General features: G+C 39.5%; 2 protein-coding genes across 19 annotated transcripts in view; one reads left to right on the top strand and one right to left on the bottom strand.

The window, feature by feature from the left end:
* PAK1IP1 (PAK1 interacting protein 1) lies at window positions 1-13,168 on the bottom strand. Of its 2 annotated transcripts, none has more exons than XM_020812226.3 (10): window positions 12,905-13,168; window positions 10,299-10,461; window positions 9,257-9,377; window positions 8,816-8,890; window positions 7,950-8,002; window positions 6,681-6,826; window positions 6,500-6,597; window positions 5,997-6,096; window positions 3,171-3,300; window positions 1-3,072 (listed from the first exon to the last, which is right to left on the bottom strand). In XM_020812226.3, exons 1-10 carry the CDS (start codon window positions 12,965-12,967, stop codon window positions 2,927-2,929), a joined length of 1,095 nt encoding a protein of 364 aa, XP_020667885.3. In that variant the 5' UTR covers window positions 12,968-13,168; the 3' UTR covers window positions 1-2,926. The 2 variants fall into 2 exon arrangements, with proteins under 2 accessions (XP_020667885.3, XP_072854727.2); XM_072998626.2 differs by lacking the exon at window positions 12,905-13,168 and adding an exon at window positions 12,663-12,685.
* The window catches only part of LOC110089286 (tRNA selenocysteine 1-associated protein 1), a 19,412-nt gene continuing 13,711 nt past the window's right edge, over window positions 12,710-18,410 (top strand). For 10 of the 17 annotated variants that reach the window (XM_078393452.1, XM_078393453.1, XM_078393457.1 and 7 more), the window contains exon 1: window positions 13,269-13,388. The gene's annotated coding sequence lies outside the window, so the exon portion shown is untranslated. Of the gene's footprint in view, window positions 12,845-13,268; window positions 13,389-13,551; window positions 13,704-18,410 lie in introns of those variants that run through there. The other 7 variants (XM_078393454.1, XM_072998628.2, XM_078393458.1 and 4 more) reach the window with 3 other exon arrangements.

Consider the following 18,410-nt stretch of genomic DNA (forward strand, 5'->3'; position numbering starts at 1 on the left):
TGGAAAATACAAAAGGTCTGTTTTTATTTCAGGCAGATAAAATGGACCAAAAATGTATAAAGTATAAAGGAGGTGGGTGTCATGTATGCATGATGTATGCATAAATTGGACAAGAAATCAGTTAGAAATATCAAAGCACAGCAGTGGCTACAATATTGTTGTAATAAAAAAATCCAGAAAACCAATAAATTTTACGTGTGTGCAGCTCTTCTTTTGCATATTATACATCTCATTTTCAAGACAGCACCTAGGTATTTTGCTATCCACAATGTAATGCTACCCCTAATTATTGATAAACCCCAGTATGCCCATTTACAAGTATACATAGAACTGCAGTCACAGTCATTAACACATAACAAGAAAACCCCAGAACTAGTCACTTAGCATTTCAACTAAACTAGCAAACTGAACCTAAAAGGACATACATCTCATTGGGGTCACTGGGCCAGAATAAAAATACAAACCAGTTGAGAAAAAAATAAACTATGTCAACTTTCAAATTATTTTGGCCATATCTACACCAGTTATACAGTAGTCCTCTCCTGAACTATAGCATTAGAGCTCTCCAGAAAAGAATAGGATACAACAATGGCAGTTAATTTTTTTTAATACTGCTAGAACTTTATAGGGTAAATATGTCTTCCCATATATTCTATGTAGTTATAGATGTCCTTTTTCTAGGCATCCCACCAACGTTAAGACCTAAACCATAATTTAATGTGTTCTCCAGGACATTACGTAATGCGAAAACTTTGTAAACTGAAATGCGGTTTGTCACAGGAAAACCATAGGGCTGCACTATAACCCTCCAGGCACGATGCATCCTGGGGAAGCCTCCTTTGTACTGCAGGAAAAAATTGTAAACTGAGGCATTATTCTCAATAGAATTCCATTTGTAAACTGAAAATTACATTAACCGAGGCGTTTGTAAACCGAGGCACTATTGTAGCTGTGGTACTACGGTATTATATTTGAGCCTTCTTCTTAAACTTTTGTTCCTAGTTTTTTTACAGTTTGGCTACATCTTTTATTACTATTTTGTGGTTCATGAAGTCATAAATGTATCTGCAGGATGTCTTCCACTCAACGTGTAAGCCTCTTAAACCTAGTATTCAGATGAATCTAGAAGCCAATTCACTTACTGTATGCGAATAAATTTTTTTCATGAAACATTTCTGCTCCTAGCAATGGCAGAAAGATGTGGTCCTAAACACTAGTCAATCCAGTTTTGCCACATTACATGTTTATGATATCATTTTGCAAAATTAATATCCATCCCAACTGGTGCAGGGATGCGCAACATCTGGCAGTTTAAAATTTTCCACTATTCATCTCTCATTACTTTTAGCCAGCAAAACCAAACGCGAAGAGGGATGGAAGCAGTAACCCAAGAAATATAAAGAACTACAAATTTATCACTCATTTTAATGCAAGAAGAATCGGGCTACTGGTAATGTTCCTTGGTGGATGTGCCTGTGATAGGCATCCCACACCGTAAGTATTAGTGACTATGAAAGTTTTAGCTATACTGCTTTGCTTTATAGTCAATACTTGGATAGTCTTTTCAAAGTAGAAAAGGGGCTCCATGTATATATTTTTTGTACAAATAAGTCTGTTCCTTATTGGAGCAAACAGACCAGCAAACTACCTAAATATACAGGCCAATGTCCTTGTTTAGTTATGCATGTGGAACACAAATAGGGATGCAGTACCTTCCAATGGCTTCTGGCTAGCAATTAACAAGGCCCCACTGGGATTCTCAAGCATGTACCAAGGCAGTGGGTGTACATGCCCCCAAGAATTCTAATGGCAACTCATTCATTGCCAGTGAAAAGCAACTGGTATGCTGTTTGCCTTCTGCATGCATAATTAAGAAACAGGATTTAAGCCACAATTTCCTAATTAAAAGTGAATGTTTTGTTTCAAACAGCAAGAAATAGAAAAGGATTTGGAAAACAAAATATACAATTTGGCACCTGTAAAAGTACTTTGAAGAAAGTATACTAGTGAGCTTTTGGTATTTGAGACATAATTGTTCCATTAACATAACAGATTACAGAAGTTTTAGAAATAAGAGCTGCCAGCATGGTGCAGTGGGTACAGTGACAGACTGCAGCTCAGGAGAGGATGATGGTAATGTGCCATCATGCCAATTCTGACTTTTGATGATCCTTTTCAAGGTTTTGTAGGTAGAGAATATTCAGAATTGGTTTATGGTTCCCTTCTTCTGAGGGTGTCCTGGGATTGTACAGCTTGCCCAAAGCCACACAAAATGGCTCTTCTCCTTGGATGCACAGTGGTGGACCTAACTCCCAACACTTTTGGCTCTTCAGTCAGATACTTGACATACTTTATGGCCAGCTTAGAGCTCAAGATATCCAAGTTCAAAACCTCTCTTGGCTATGGAACCTTACTGGAGATGTGTGGCACTGATAAACCACTGTTTGAATATATCACATACCTTGAACATTGTACCATGATCGCAATAAGCTGGACATAACTTGATGGCACATGACAACAAATGGAGTCACACTGGTGATAATTTATACATGGTTCTATATGCACCTCCTTCTGTATTTAGGCATGCCCCATCTGACTTCAACAGGTGTTACATCAAAATAGAATTAAACAAACTTCAATTTAAAAAATGCATCCATAAGCTCCAGGATCAAATTAACAGCTTACCAAACAAATTTAACTACTACCGAAATGTGAAGTTTCAGATTTTTTTAAAAAAATTATTTGAAAGATATTCTCCCCTGAAAATACAAACTCTGACAATCGTTTAAATTAAATAAAATTGTTACTTTTCATATTAATAAATCAAATAATCATAAATGAAATGTCATGCCGTTTTAAACAGAAAAAAGTTTTGAAAATGAAAGATAAAACTTGTTATATATTAAGTGTGATACTGAACATGAATTCATTTTAATCTTTTTTTCTTCTTTTGATATACATCTGGAACTTTTCTTTTAATGGGGGCATCTTGACTATCTCTATCTGATGGCTTTTCGTGACTAGTCCAACCAATTTCCTTCTTCTTAATCAATGGTTGTTCTGCTTCATGAACTGGAAAAAAAGGAAGTTACATTTATACATGCAATAATTAAATGATCTGTTTTCAGATATCACTGAACCAGGATAACTTCAAATAAGTATTATGGTACCTTGAGATGAAGATGCTGAGGCATCAGTAGTGGTCTCCTTTGTTTCAGAATTCCTTTTGAGCCACACAGCGAGACACGTGAGTCTCGCCTTAGTATTGACTTCGCATAGCAATGATGGGGCATTCTTAATCTGGAAAAAAAGAGGGATAGTTTTATGTGTATTTCAGAAACGTAATGTTACTTTGCAGCAGCTAAGCAGATCCATACTACATTTAAGATTAACTCATTTAGTATGGCATCAGCTTCCAAAACAACAGGTTTCCATAACCAAATCCATGAATCATAAAAAGTCTTGTGAAGGTAACGATAGCAGCAATGCAAATGAATGACCAATCGATGGAATAGGTTATATTTCCAATAGGTTCCTTTAAAAAAAAACTGATGTCTCTTGAAATGCTAGCACAACTATATATAGAGACAAAGAGTAATCTTGACCAAAGAGCTATACTGTCATTTTTAATGGATTCTTAAATCTTAATACAGTCAGGACCACAAAACAGACCCCTCATAGCACAACAGCCATAAGTCCTAAAGAGACATAGCAATTTGACCAAGCAATGGACAGGGCTCAGGCTAATCATGTTTTACACTTTCTAAATCCATCTGTTTTGGACATTGATGGAAACTGGGAAGGAGGGGCACAGAGAGGGAACAATTGCCCCTCCTACCCTCATGCTATGATCTGCAAGAAACATGATGGGGTAGTGGAGTGAAGCAGCAAAACTAGAGTACGCAACACCCTCCTCTTCTAGTAATAGCTAAATTTCCCAAGTGTAGCCGCAAGCACCTTTTTATTAATCTGCCTGGGAAAGCAGCCCGGCATGACACAAAGATGAACTAATGAGATCAGCCAAGCTAATATATTTTAACCCCTAAAAACAAAGAAAATTACCCAATGTGCCCAAAATGATAGTAACATGAAGGATGGAAAATTCTGCTAATGTTTATTGTTATTACACCTTAGTCCAGGGGTGGGCAATTAATTTCTATAGGGGGGCCACATGAAAAATTTGAACTGTGTTCGGGGCTGAACCAACTTTACTTAAAAATAAAATGAAGCAGTGATGTTATGATTGTTCTTATTTTGAATTTGTTATGTTAAAAATAAGCAACTGATCAACTTTAGACAAAAAACTATAAATGGTTTTGATATTCAAAACTGTCTGCCTTCGTCTATACTAAACAAGGACAAAAACTGGAGAAAAGTATAAGTCAAGTGAAAGTAAATTTGCTGACTCTGGCTAAGTGGCTGGCCAAGGCTGTTAATTCTCGGACTCAGCTCTCTTTATAGATACCACTTCCCCTGAAAATAGGACCTAACCTGAAAATAAATCCTAGTATGATTTTTCAGGATGCTTGTAATACAAGCCCTACTGAAAAAAATATACCCCAGTTAAGTGAAACCACGCCCTCCATCACTGTGCAGCAACCAGAAGACATGACTGTATTTGAATAAATATACAGTGGTGCCCCGCATAGCGACGTTACTCCGTTCCAGGATTAACATCGCTAATCGGATTTGTCGCTATGCGGGGGGGGGACCCATAGGAACGCATTAAACTCCGTTTAATGCGTTCCTATGGGGCGAAAACTCACCGCTATGTGAAGAATCCCCCATCCGGCCGCCATTTTCGCCACCCAGTAAGTGAGGGCAGGGCGCGAAAACGGAGCGGGCAGCCATTTTTTTCTTCCGGTGGCCATTTTGGAACTGCCGATCAGCTGTTTTTAGAACATCGCAATGCGAAGATCGGTAAGCGAAACACTTAACGATCATCGCAATGCGATGTTTTGCCATTCAAAACATCGCAATGCAATCGCATTAGCGATCGCAAAAAACGCGTCGCTATGCGGATTCTTCATTAAACGGTGCACTCGTTAAGCGAGGCACCACTGTAGATTGTAACTTGTATATGAAAAAAAAAAACATCCTCTGTGTTTTTGCGAGCAAAAAATTAATATAAGACCCTGTCTTTATTTTCGGGGAAACATGGTATTTGCTGTGGCCAAGACTGCTTTTCATCAACTCTGACGCAGTACCCAGCTGCACCCCTACCTGGAGAGGAAATGCCCAACAACAGTCGTTCATGCTTTGGTAATCTTCAGAATACACTGCAGTAATGCTCTCTATGAAGGGCTGCCTTTGAAGTCAGTAGAGAGACTTCAACAGGTCCAAAATGCGGTGGCCAGTCTACTGAGGTACCAACAGGTATGACCATATTTCTCCAGTCTTGGTGCATCTCCATAGGCTCCCTGTTAGTTTCCATGGTCATCACCTAAGCAGTTTAGGACCTCAATATTTGCTGGAATCTTTTCTCTTCAAATAGCTACCTGTCCAGCCCATTCTTCACAGTTTAGGATGTTAAAAACAATAGCACCAAGGGAAGCCAAAAGAGTAAATGCCAGAAACCAGGCTTTCTCAGTTGTGGCACCACACCTCAGGAATAAATGTCCAGCAGAGGTTAACCAGGATCATTCTCTTGTAGTCTTTAAGAAGTCAGTAAAAACAGAATTATTTAAAGCTGCCTTTTATTAGTTCTTGTACCTGTGATACCCACTGTTGTTTTACGTTCTTTATTTATTTAAAGATAAGTTAGCTAGTTAGTGGTTCTATTGGTTGACTGATTGATTTGTCAATTTGTATCTGTATATTGTTTTGTACTTATTTCTTCCTTCTTATATGCGTTACTGTAAACCACCCAGAGAGTGCACTGCACTATGGAGTGCTATATAAAAACACTGCATTTCGTACATTTTTCTAATATAATATTGAATACAATCCTAGGTATTATTCTATGAATTAGGCAATGAGCTCAGTAATATACAAACCTTGTCAAGATCAATACTCCACATCTTAATATATCCATCACTTGATGCTGTCACCAGAACATGTAAGCCTTCTTTTTCGATACAGTAGATTTCTTTTATTCTGTGGATCAACAGTTGAAACTAAATATCATAATAACATTAACAACCATTCAGAAAGTATTTGGAAAACTGGTAATATTCAACAGGTTATGTCAGGTTTTGTCAAAGTAATGTGCAACTACTGTGAAACAAAATTCTATTAATGCACAACATATGTGCTACAATTTATAGTAATATTTAATAGTACTAACACAGCAACAGTTAAACGGCACTACTGGTTTCAGAGAGGACAATGAACAAATATTTAATTTATTCATATTCAGATCAGTCAACATGGGTACCTTCTTAATGAAAATATATATGCTGCCACAGAACACAACCCAAATAACCCAAGTTATATTGTAAAGGATACAAAGATTAAGCTAAAGCATATATATTCTTATTATGTAACTAACAGAAAATACCTGTTTTCATGAGCTTTCAGTTCACAAAGGCACTTCTGTGACTCACAGTCAAATAATCGTACAAATTCATCATCTCCTGCAATGGCAAGTATGCAATCCTAAAAGAAAAAAGACTGTAAGAAATAGATGAAATTCCACTTATTTAAAACTCTTTAGCTATTTTGAAAAAAAATCTACTTACTGTAATAAATTTGACAGAAGATATTCTCTTTTCTGTAACAATGGTGCCACAGATAGAAGCAGTTTCAAGCTTGTACAGGTCCACTTTGTTAGCTATAACCACCACATACAACTCACCACTAGGTGACCATCTAACAAGATGCGCATCTAAAGGAAATATATATTAAAAAATGTGTAAAACAAGAATTGAAAGCACAGGAGAAAAATAATGAACAAACTCCTCTCATGTAGTTTTGCTGGCACATTATTAAAAGGTGTAATATTTAGAACAAACTTCTTCAAATTAAATCACTATAAATATTATCTGTTGTATGCAGTACACAGCATATCATTGTCATCATCATCTTAGAACAGCAGAGCTGGAAGGGACCCTATGGATCATTAGGTTCAGCCCCTGTGAAGGAGGCACATGTCTACGGTGGTTTCCTCCTTGAGGCAATTCGCTGCTGTAGTCTGCTGGCATAACTACATGAGAATTTAGGCCAGTGTTCTAATGAAGAGGTAGGAAAGCATTGTATTGTCCGTTTTCCATTAATAATATGCTTGCAATGTCAAAGAACATCTCCCTCAGACAAAGATTCAGAAGACTTATTTCTCTTATACAAAAGATTCTTGATATGCTTCAAACAATTGTTCACAGTATGCAGTTTTAACCTGACTCTTCATTCCATATTATTTAAACATTATAATTTATTAAAATGTGATTCAACATTACAATTTTTTGTTTCTTAATTTGAGTCTCATTGTACTGATTTTTAATCTTGTTGTGAACCACCTTCCGTTCTTGTCATGGTAAAAATGTTTAGATCACCATGATTTTAACTGATGTTGTTAACAATTTTACTAATATGTTTTCATTTGCTTTTTATTTGCTTTAACTTATTTTTAATTGTGCTGTGTAGGTGCCTTGACAGAATACCAATGTAATAGGTAAGTGTGGAATATGATACAGTGGACCCTTGACTTACAGACTTTTTGAGTAACAGACTTCTCTGGCTGCAAAATTTAGGTTTGACTTGCAGCCTGAGAATTGACTTACAGACCAGAAAAAAACCAAAATGGAACAAAAACGGCCTGTTACGGGATTAATCGGTTTTCAATGCACTGTAGGTCAATGGAGACTTGACCTACAGACTTTTTGACTTGAGAACCGCCTTCCAATATGGATTAAGTTCTCAAGTCAAGACCCGACTGTGAATGAATGAACGAATGAATGAATGAATGAATGAATGAATGAATGAAGTAAGCTCAGTAAAAGATATATACTCACTCTGTTTTAGATTTTTTATGAATGCAGATCTCCCTTCTACAAGATTCCATGTTCTGAAAAACATCAACATAAAGAAGATCTCCATAAAATCCTTATCAGATTTTAGTTCAGGAAATCTGAAAATGCATTTACAGGCAGGGGGCTTGTAAGGTCATTATGTGAAACCCAACAAGAATGGAGGCATTGAATAATAAACTACTGGGTCTCCCTGTATTTTCCAGCTGTAACGTGAGTGACTAATTTGCTTGCTCCTACTGTTTTCAGTGTGCAAGCTAGATGTTTTTGTAAATCCAGAAAAACCCAGAAAAAAAGTATGTGTGCATGCATTCTGACAGTGTAAAGTTGGTTGACAGGGTAGGAGACAGTTTGAGCTCTGCTGGTCAGGGAATGAAAGAATACTGGAGAGCTGGTCTACTCTGAAATAAATGTGCAACATTTTCTAATGACACCAGTTATGAGAATGAACAGTCATTGTTGCTGAGCTTTTGCTATTTCTCCCTTACCAAGTAAACTAGCATAGTAAATGTAAGATTGTAATGAACTAAAATTTCTGCAAATTAAAAACAGTACTACAATCCAACATTCATTGCACAAGAAACAAAAGGATGTTAAAATTAAGATTTTGATTTTAGAAAAAGGTCTTCTAGCTCTGTAAAAAAAGTAAACATGCATTAAGTAATAACATTTCATACACTAGAATCCACCAAATTGATATTAGTCAACAAAAGTGTATGTTGTAATAACCTTAATAGTATTTAGTTTACTACTAAGCTACTTTCTCAAAACCGAATTCTTAATTGAATTTCTTGTAAAGACTATAACTTTACAATAATATTATGACCAATTTCTGAAGCCTTTTGACTCACCTCAACGTCTTGTCTGTTCCCACTGACAAAGCCAATTTTCCAGAAGGATGAATGGAAAGAGATGTCACGTGTCCTCTAATTTAAAAAAAAAGCTGTGATTCACAACTCCCCTGTACATATTAGATACGTTTAATCATTACTAACATATTTAATAATATCTAATATTTAAACTCCCAACAAGTTTGCCTTCTGACATCAAAACCTTCCTATAGATCTTGTTTTACTGCAATGTAGTATGAGTAAAGTTTTGAAACAGATGCCACATCCCTCTCCACCCACTTTTCAATACCCACTACAGTCCTCTGCACCATGCCATTCAAGAGGGTCCTCTAGCTCTCTTAGACAGCTTTTCAGAAGGGGTGTTTGGGATGTTGTAAGGAAGGAGCAGGAAGGTAGGTTGTGAAATCAGTGTTTAAAGAGAAAGTAGAGAACAAAACTTACTTGTGTGCTTTAATGGACTTCAAACATTCCCATCTTTTTGTATTCCAAATACACATGACACCGTCTTCAGCTCCACTCAACAGATGTGCGCTTCCATAGAATTCCAAGCAGGTTATGGTGCCTGAAAATGAACATGTTCATTTTATTTAATGTAGGAGAGACATTCTGAACTAAAGTTTGTTGCCTCTGTTTAAAAATGAAAATTCTGTAACTACACTTATATAATTCCTGTAAATTTACATATATATAAACCCAGCTAAAAACATGGCTCTATGCTAAGGCCTTCCCTCCTGCCAGCATCTAACCCAATTTAGTTTATTATTATTTTTCCTTATCTATCTATTATTTATGATTTTGTTATGTTATGCTACTTGATATTTTAGATTTATATTACTGTAATCGTATATATGTTGTTAGCCGCTCAGAGTGATACTGACGTATCAGATGGGCGGGATATTTATTAATACTTTAACTAATAATAATAATAATAATAATAATAATAATAATAATAATAATAATAATAATAATAATAATAATAATAATAATAATAATAATAATAATAATAATAATAATAATAAACGTAGAAAACTGATGCATTAAAATACTGCTGTTATAAGCACCACTTACTTGGAGTTTATGTGCATGGTGTTTACTTTCACATATATTTATAATTAAAAATTGATATTTCAGATACATACAATGAGTGTGTTTACTCATGTGGTGAATTACAGCCAACGTCCTTGGTCCAGAATTCCACAGACAATTCAGCTGGTACAAGGAGATATGCCTGACCAGACTTCTGCATTCATTGGAACAGTTCTCACTGCCACAGTAATGAATGAAGCATCACACATTGAATTCTCTTTGTTGCTCCAAGATCTCATTGATATTCCCAAAAATGCAAGCAGACTCTGTACCAAGGCATGTATCTTTAATTCTATTCAAATTTGTCTATAATTAAGTTCTCACCAAAATCAACATTCATTAACACATATCACAGTTCCATCTTATTCAGCTAATACAGGGAAGATAAATTCTTTACCATTGTGTTGCATCAACGCCCCGTATTCCACTTTCTTTTTCATATTATAGATTTGTATGGTTTCATCCTTGCTACCAGTGGCTACATATCTGTCATTCACAGCCACAGCTGACAATGAAGCACTGTGGGCATGGTGAGTGAAATCAGGAACAGCTTCCCAGGTCTGAAGAGAAATAAAAAATAATAAATGCTTAACAGACCAGTCTAACCGGATAAATATTTGCTATTTGTTTATATCAGGAAGGTGATCTCAGCAAGCTTTAGACTTGCTGGCTGTATGTGGAAAGACTTGGGACTAAAGGGGTGTAACTAAATAACCTATTTTGTGTGCTTAAGATTTAAAGTTTTTAATTCAGTGATTATGTACAGTAAAGATGGCTGCAATGGATATTTGTTAACTCAAGAATAAATTAAAAAAAATACTTTAACTTCTAAAATAATTTAAAAACAAAAAAGGCCCATTATGCCCTCTAGTAGCCATTACTTCTTTTTTCAAAAGGGGAGCCCCAGGAGCTTGGGGGGGACACAATCTTTCAACACATTGCTAAATTGACCCACAATCTCCATAGAGAACTCTAAACACAATTTTTTAAACTTTCAAACTTACCCCCTGAAATTTTCCTAATTTTTTTACATCTATCAAAAACTGTCACCTCCATTTGAGGAGATGACAACATGTTGAGGCCAAAACATATCTATGTTTAAAAACGGGTTGAGAGCATGTTTAGGCATGTGTAATTGAGTCAGCAGAAATTGAATTAACAAATATATTCCTTTATTCTCTAATGCTACAATTGGAGAACCTTGCTGATAAAGCACAGCACAGGTGGGTGGATGTGGATTCCCAAGGAACTGAATATGGCATCTTCCAAAAGTAGACAACTCTGCTTACGTAAATTAATTTTTGGTCCAACATACTTGTAAGGAAGTTCTTCTCTAGCCAGGGGGGCACTAGTGGTGAAGGCGGGAAAAAGAGTCGGAGGCTCATCATAAAATCCAACATTAGAAGGTTTATTGTTTACAAAACTTAGTTCCTTCGGATCAAACGGATCCTGTAACATACGGTCGTCTAACAAATGATATCTCTTCGAACATACAACAGAAGTCTCAAATCCAAGCATGGGTTCAGTCTGGACCCCTCGACTCTTGCTCCTCTCTGGGTTTGCATCCCTACAGATTCTAAAAGCCCGCACGTTTTCTCCCTCTTTTATCTCCTCCCAAACTATCAAATCTAGCTCCTCCCCTCCTTCCTCCACAAGGCACACCTCCGTTGGTTTTTCTGATATTACTTCCGTCTGCTCAATGTCAATTAATATTCCTACTACACATTCGGCCTCTTCTACAGTATGACTTTCCACGGAGGACGGCGCACTCCTCTTTCCTCCTTCACAATACTATTCATATGATCATGACTAAACTACTGCTTGCGGCTACAAATCAATTGTTGCTTTGGTGGGCAGAACAGCAATGAACTGCAACCAACCCATGACAGTTATGACAAATTTGGTGAACCCATACAAAACAAACTCTCCCAATGTTAACTGTTCACTTTGATGAATAACTTAGGGTATGATCAGAAGGTGTTTATTCCATTGTTCTGTCTGCTGTGAGGATGTGCTGGTGTGCTCCCTTTTCTAGCAATCCCATGACGTTATCGCGGAAGCAAACCAACCCATCCTCAGAAACTTCCTACTTTCACCTTTCTGGGCCCATCAGGTGCTTTTCCTTTTTTGGTGAGGGTGAAATCACTCAATTTTCGTTCATTTCCAATGTTTGCAATTGCTGGAAATGAACCAATGTGAGCTTGCAGCTTTAATTTGCCTTCCTCTTTCAATTTCCCATATTGTTAAGTTGCTTAAGAACACACCACTTCATGATTTTGGGAAATCAAACACTTTCTGTTTCTTAAGAGTACCAAGCACTTCCTATGCTCCAAGAAACAGAAAGTGTTTGATTTATTTTTTAAAAAAACTGTATTGGGGCAGAGCTGATACGCTACACCACTTAGAAAAAAAAATTGAAAATTGAAAACTTCAACCCAGAAATGGGAGAAGACAGGAAGGGGATTTATTTATCTTTTCTAAAAGGTTGGGTTGAGAGCCAAAATCCACCACTGAGTTAGCCCCCTTAAAATATGTGCGTAACGTCTGCTAACGGAGGCTTTCCCCCAGTCCACAGAGACTCATGGAACAAGGCGGTCCTCTGCCGTGTCGCCAGAGAGAGCGAGCAGGGCCATCTCTTTTCAGCCTCCGACTTCGGGCGGTGGCAGCTAAAAAGGCCGCACACAAAGAAGGGCTCCCGTTCCTCAGCAACGGCCTCTCAAACCGGGACACCGCGCGCCTCTCCATCGGCGGCGACTCTAACCTCGGCCGCCGGCAACGCGCACCGCCCGGCGGGGCGGGGCAGCAGGCGCCGCGGAGGCTTCTGGGAAGGAAGACGTTGAGCAAAAGGAAGCAGCACTTTCCCTCGCGCACGTTGGCGCCACGCGACTTCGGAGACGCTCCCGCTGCGCGCGTCTCTCTGTGTGTGAGGAAAAGGGCCTCGCGGTAAGTCTGCGGCGCGCCACCGCCCGCTCCCTCCTTTTTTGGGGTTTTGTTTTACATTACCTCGCCCGGCCGAACTGCGAATCCAAACAGGATCTGCTCGTAGCAGCCGCCCAACAACTCCATTTCTCGGCCTCTTCTGCCGCTCCTCGCGGTGTGGGGTCCTTTTCTCTGTCGCTCCCCGAAGGATGGCGCAGAGCCGCCTCCGCTTCCGTGGCGGGAGTGTGTCCGCGGAACTGCCTGATCCCAAGATGGCCCCCGACTCCTTCGCCTGGGACCGTCACACCCTTCCCCCCTACACCGATTCCGTTTCGGCTGCTCACTTTCCTTATCTTCTCCTTTACACGTCGATGTGTTTGGAGGTGGGGGAGGCGAGGGAGAGAAAAGAAACCGTGGCTAAAAGGAACAGGCACTTGGTTAGACAGCCGGGGACACACGTCTGAGGGGGAGGGAAGAAGGGGCGGTGACGGCGGCAGGAGCAGCAACGGGAGGGAGCTTGTCCATTTCTCAACGGCTCGTCATGACGACGTCCAGGAAGGCCGGAGACGTTAGTATCCCCAAACCGGGCAGGGGTGGGAAGAGGGCTCTTCATCCTCGGAAACAACCTGCGTTGTTTCAGGCTGGGAGGGCGGGCCTTCGTGCTCTACCGTGTGGAGGCTCCCGGCCGGCCCCTCCCGAGGCCTCGTCGCGGCCTAGAGCTCCCCCTCCCCCGTTTCTCACCTGAGAATCGCGGCCCTCCTCTGTGGCCCATCATTCATCCTGTGGAGTCTGTCTGACCTCGCTCCGATTGGCTTGTAGCCGAAAAAGTCGAGGAAATTAAAAGAAGACAGGCCCTGCCGCCCGTGTTAACTTCTTAGCTAGCGTAAGAAAATAGATTTTCTCCCCCTAGGTTTTTGCTTTAGAGAGATCGCATAGTTGCAGTCTGAGGCATCTTTATTCAAAAGCGACTCCTGTTTAGCTAACGATGCTTACTTCCAAGTAACAGTGCTTCAGACTGAAATTTTTGAATCTGACTTCGGTTAAGATTTGAATTCCAGATAAAGAGGCTTAGAGTTAAAAGTTTAGGAACCTGGCGCTTTCCCAAATAAAATACGGGGATTCTAGCATAATTAACATAATAAAAAGATAACCCAAAATAGAAGTTACATTTAAAGTCAGGTACAGTGGTGCCTTGACTTATGAACGTAATCCGTATGGGAATGCTGTTAATTGGAAATGCTCGTAAGTAGAAGCACCATTTTCCATTGAAATGCATGGGAATGTTATTAATCCATTCCAGCATTTAAAAAAAAAACCCAAAATATAAATTACACAGAAAGCCCCATTGGAAGGCAATGGGGCTTTAAAAAAAACAACCAAAAATAAACAGCAATCTTAGAAGGCTGCAAAAAAAAAAGCCCCCCCCCCCATCGAACAATCCCCATACTGGGGCTACAAAAAACAACAGAGCACAGAAACATATAACCCCTCAGCCAAAACCCACCCAGCAATTTCTAAAAAGCCACCCAGAGACCTTTGGGTAAAATGGGCAGCATATAAGTTAAATAAATAAAAAGGAAAAAGCAGCAGACCGAAGCCTCCTCCGATGGCACTCATTCCCAAGTGGGGAGCTGCCTCCTGCACCACACCGCTGCATGCCCCATCCAGGAAGGAGCCCCTCTGACCCACAAGCCTCAGCCCAGTGCCTTTGGCTGCCTTTACTCATGAGTAGACCCATGCCTTTGCCTGCCCTTACTCATGAGTAGACCCACACCAGGGGTAGGCAGGGAGCACACCGGCTTCCTGCGCCTTGTGGAGCCCCCCCCCCCTTTCTCCTGCACTGCAGGAGTAAAAAACTTCCCTGACCCCCTTCTCTAACCATTGGGGCAAAAGAGCTACAAAACCAGCCTCTTTGCCGCCAAGGCTTTGAATTTCACGCCTTCCCCCCCCTGCCTTTTTCTGTTCTTAGGTTGAAGTTCTGCTTGCAAGTCGAATCAAAATTTTGTGAGCAGAGCTACTCGTAAGTGGAAATGTTCATAGGTAGGGGCGTTCATAAGTCAAGGCACCACTGTAGTTAGTATAGATGAAGTTTTTTTTAAAGAAATAGAATGCCTTTTAAAAGTTAATGAGCTGAAAGCTAAACATTTTTTCTGAAAACCTTAGTTAAATATGCACCCACTTTTAATTACAAAAAGTTGCATTGCTATTCACTTTCTGCTGTTCCCATAGTCAAAATCTGTAAAGCAAATAGTTTTCTATTGTTTACTGCTACTTTATGTTGCTGTATCATCAGCACCACGTGGATCTAGTTTCTGATTTGTGTTTTGTGAAACAGGTAACTCATATTTAGTCATTTTTATATGTTTAGCCCATTTTCTGGAATTAGATGGGTGAGGAAATAATCCAGAGTAAAAAGAGTTCAATCAAAGGCTGTTTTTCAGAGTTTGTTGCTGGCCTGTGGTGTATAGTTTCCATTGTAAAGAATTGTGTAAATGGTTGTTGTGGGTTTTTCGGCCTCTTTGGCTGTGTTCTGAAGGTTGTTCTTCCTAACGTTTTGCCAGTCTCTGTGGCCGGCATCTTCAGAGGACAACACTCCACCAGAGAGCACAGAGTGCTGTCCTCTGAAGATGCCAGCCACAGAGACTGGCAAAACGTTAGGAAGAACAACCTTCAGAACACGGGCAAAGAGCCTGAAAAACCGACAACCACCATTAGATCCCGGCCGTGAAAGCCTTCACAAATAAATTGTGTAAATGCTTAATATGAGCATAAACAGTATTTTAAACAGTCCTTAAATTTAAGATGTCTTAGCAGAAAGTGAAAAATGCCTGTGATGTATTTTGTTTCTGTAACAGACAGAAATAGTGATGGTTTGGTTCAGACTTACTCAGTTTAAAACAGTCTCACTTTAACCTGGAGAAGGGATCATTACTGGCTGAAATCCTGTTGCATGGCATAGTAAGTTACAATTAGAGTAGGTCTATTGAAACAGTGGAATTTTCTAAGGAATTGACTTACCAAATCCCGACTAACTCATTCGGCCTCCTCTAACTTTAACCTTCTCTAAACAACAGGATTTGAAGCAGTGTCAAGAACTTTTGTTTATACAAATGTGGATCTTTTTACTTTTTTAAAAAGTAAACAAATTGTCCATTTTCTGAAACTATTGAGTTAATATGAAAAAAATCTTAGAGTGAGCACATTAACTACAGGACTAATCTCTAGACTAGAAGGAAAAGTGTTTGGTCTTCAAAATGTTTGTTTATATATTTATTTATTACATTTGTATACTGCCCCATTAATGCAAAAGCACTAGTCTGGGCAGTTAACAGTAAGTTAAAGCCAATACCAAAACAAACAAAAATATAAAAACTCACAAATTGCATGAAGCAGACTTGCAAATTGTTACTAACTAGTGAGCACCAGTCATGTTATGAGGCACAGGAATGATTTGAATAACAGATACACACCTAATAATGCAACAGGTGCTTTGTTATCAGCAATTTGTCCAGGTGAATTACACAGTTTCAATTGCACACACGTAAATCCCAACAGGATTCTTTGTCCTGGTTTTGATATCAGGTCTGCAGTTAATGTGCTTACTCACTAGATTACAGTGGTGCCCCGCATAGCGACGTTAATCCGTTCCGGATTAATCGTCGCTATGCAAAAACATCGCTAAACGGATCAAAAAACCCATAGAAACGCATTAAACTTTGTTTAATGTGTTCCTATGGGGCCCCAAACTCACCGTTCAGCGAAGTTCCTCCATAGCGCCGCCATTTTCGCGCCCTCGGTAAGCGGTTGGTTGCGGTGGCCATTTTGGGCGTCCGGCGACCATTTTGGAACCGCCAATCAGCTGTTTTAAAAAACATCGCAGTGCGAAGATCGGTAAGCGAAACGCTTACCGATCATCGCAATGTGATGTTTTGCCATTGAAAACATCGCAATGCGATCGCATTAGCCATCTGTAAAAACCGATCGCTATGCAGATTCGTCGTTAAACGGTGCGCTCGTTAAGCGAGGCTGCACTGTATTTCACATTAACCCTATAGTTACTCACAGAAAATAGTTATACTATCTCTGTTAGCTGTTGCATATGCTTGTCAGTCATGGGAGAGAAGCAACAGAGGAAAGACAAAAATATGAAGTACAGTGGTGCCTCGCTTAACGGGCGCTCCATTTAACGACAAAACCGCATAGCGATGAACTTTATGCGATCGCATTGCAATGTTTCCTATGCGGTTTTTTTGCTTTGCGATGATCGGTTCCCTGTTTCGCTTACTGATCATCACAAAGCGATGATTTTTTAACAGCTGATCGGCAGTTCCAAAATGGCCACCGGGTAAAAAAATGGCCGCCCACTGTGTTTTCATGCGGATTCCTCGCTTTAGAGGCAGCGAAAATGGCCGCCGTATGGAGGATCTTCGCTTTAAGGTCAGTTTTTTGCCCATAGGAACGCATTAAACAGGTTTTAATGCGTTTCTATGGGCTTTTTTAAATCGCATAGCGACGAAATTGCTTAGCAGCGATTTTTGCTGCACGGATTAACGTCACTATGCGAGGCACCACTGTATTCCAGTGTATTCCCATACTTCAAAAGCACTTTGAGTATTGGTTATAACCCCCCCCACACACACACTGTGTGTGGCTATTTTAAATATGTACAAAATTGTATTTTTTTTCCATATGTACAGTAGTTGTAGAAATAACAGTAGCTAACTAAAATGGGGCTTGTTTGTTTGCCAGTTATATGTCTTGGATCTCATTATTCACTGTGACTTCTGTGATTGCAGTACCATGAATGCATAAGACAAATAGGATTTCAACCATTTTATCTATAGATACGCAAAATGTATAAAGATGCAAGGGCTAGTTATAAGGTGAAAACACTGCAGTTCATACCAGATTTAATTATGAGGTGACATGATTGAGTGATTCAACATTGTATTGCATGATGAAATACATGAAGTCTCACTGGCAAAACTTTAAATTGGCCTTTTTTCTTGCTAATTAAAATCAATGATTGTATTGGCTTAAAGAACCCATTTCCGATTTTTCTGGCATACAGTGGTGCCCCGCATAGCGACGTTAATCCGTTCCAGCATTAATGTCGCTATCCGGATTTGTCGCTATGAGGGGGGAAAACCCCATTGGGGAAAAACTCACCGCTATGCAGGGAATCCTCCATCTGACCGCCATTTTCGCTGCCCGGTAAGCGAGGGCAGGGCGCGAAAACGCTGTGGGCGGCCATTTTGTTGACCGGTGGCCATTTTGGAACCGCCTATCAGCTGTTCCCAAAACATCGCAAAAAACGTGTGGCTATGCGGATTCGTTGTTAAACGGTGCACTCGTTAAGCGAGGCACCACTGTATATGCCATTGCACTTTGTTTTTCATAGCATGGTATTAGTACTGTACAGTGATGGACTAAGGCTCAAGAAACCTGAGTTTGAATCCCCACTCAACCACAAGCGAGAAGAGACGGAACTGGTGAAACCAGTGTTTAAATATCTCAACTTGAAAATTGCATTAGTGTCATTTTTAGTTTCTGTTTGAAACTGTTAGTTTCAGCTTGGCTACACATACAC

The sequence above is a fragment of the Pogona vitticeps genome, chromosome 4 (assembly GCF_051106095.1).
Source record: "Pogona vitticeps strain Pit_001003342236 chromosome 4, PviZW2.1, whole genome shotgun sequence".
Taxonomy (NCBI): Eukaryota; Metazoa; Chordata; class Lepidosauria; order Squamata; family Agamidae; genus Pogona; species Pogona vitticeps.

Bases quoted from the DNA above. Each gene is read 5' to 3' on its own strand.
- PAK1IP1 (XM_020812226.3), bottom strand. From the start codon at position 12,967: ATGGAGTTGTTGGGCGGCTGCTACGAGCAGATCCTGTTTGGATTCGCA. The intron at 9,378-10,298 runs GTAAAGAATTTA...GTTCATTTTCAG, and splicing joins GGCGTTGATGCAACACAATG to GCACCATAACCTGCTTGGAA. The intron at 8,003-8,815 runs GTGAGTCAAAAG...GATGTTTTTCAG, and splicing joins GGAACAGACAAGACGTTGAG to AACATGGAATCTTGTAGAAG.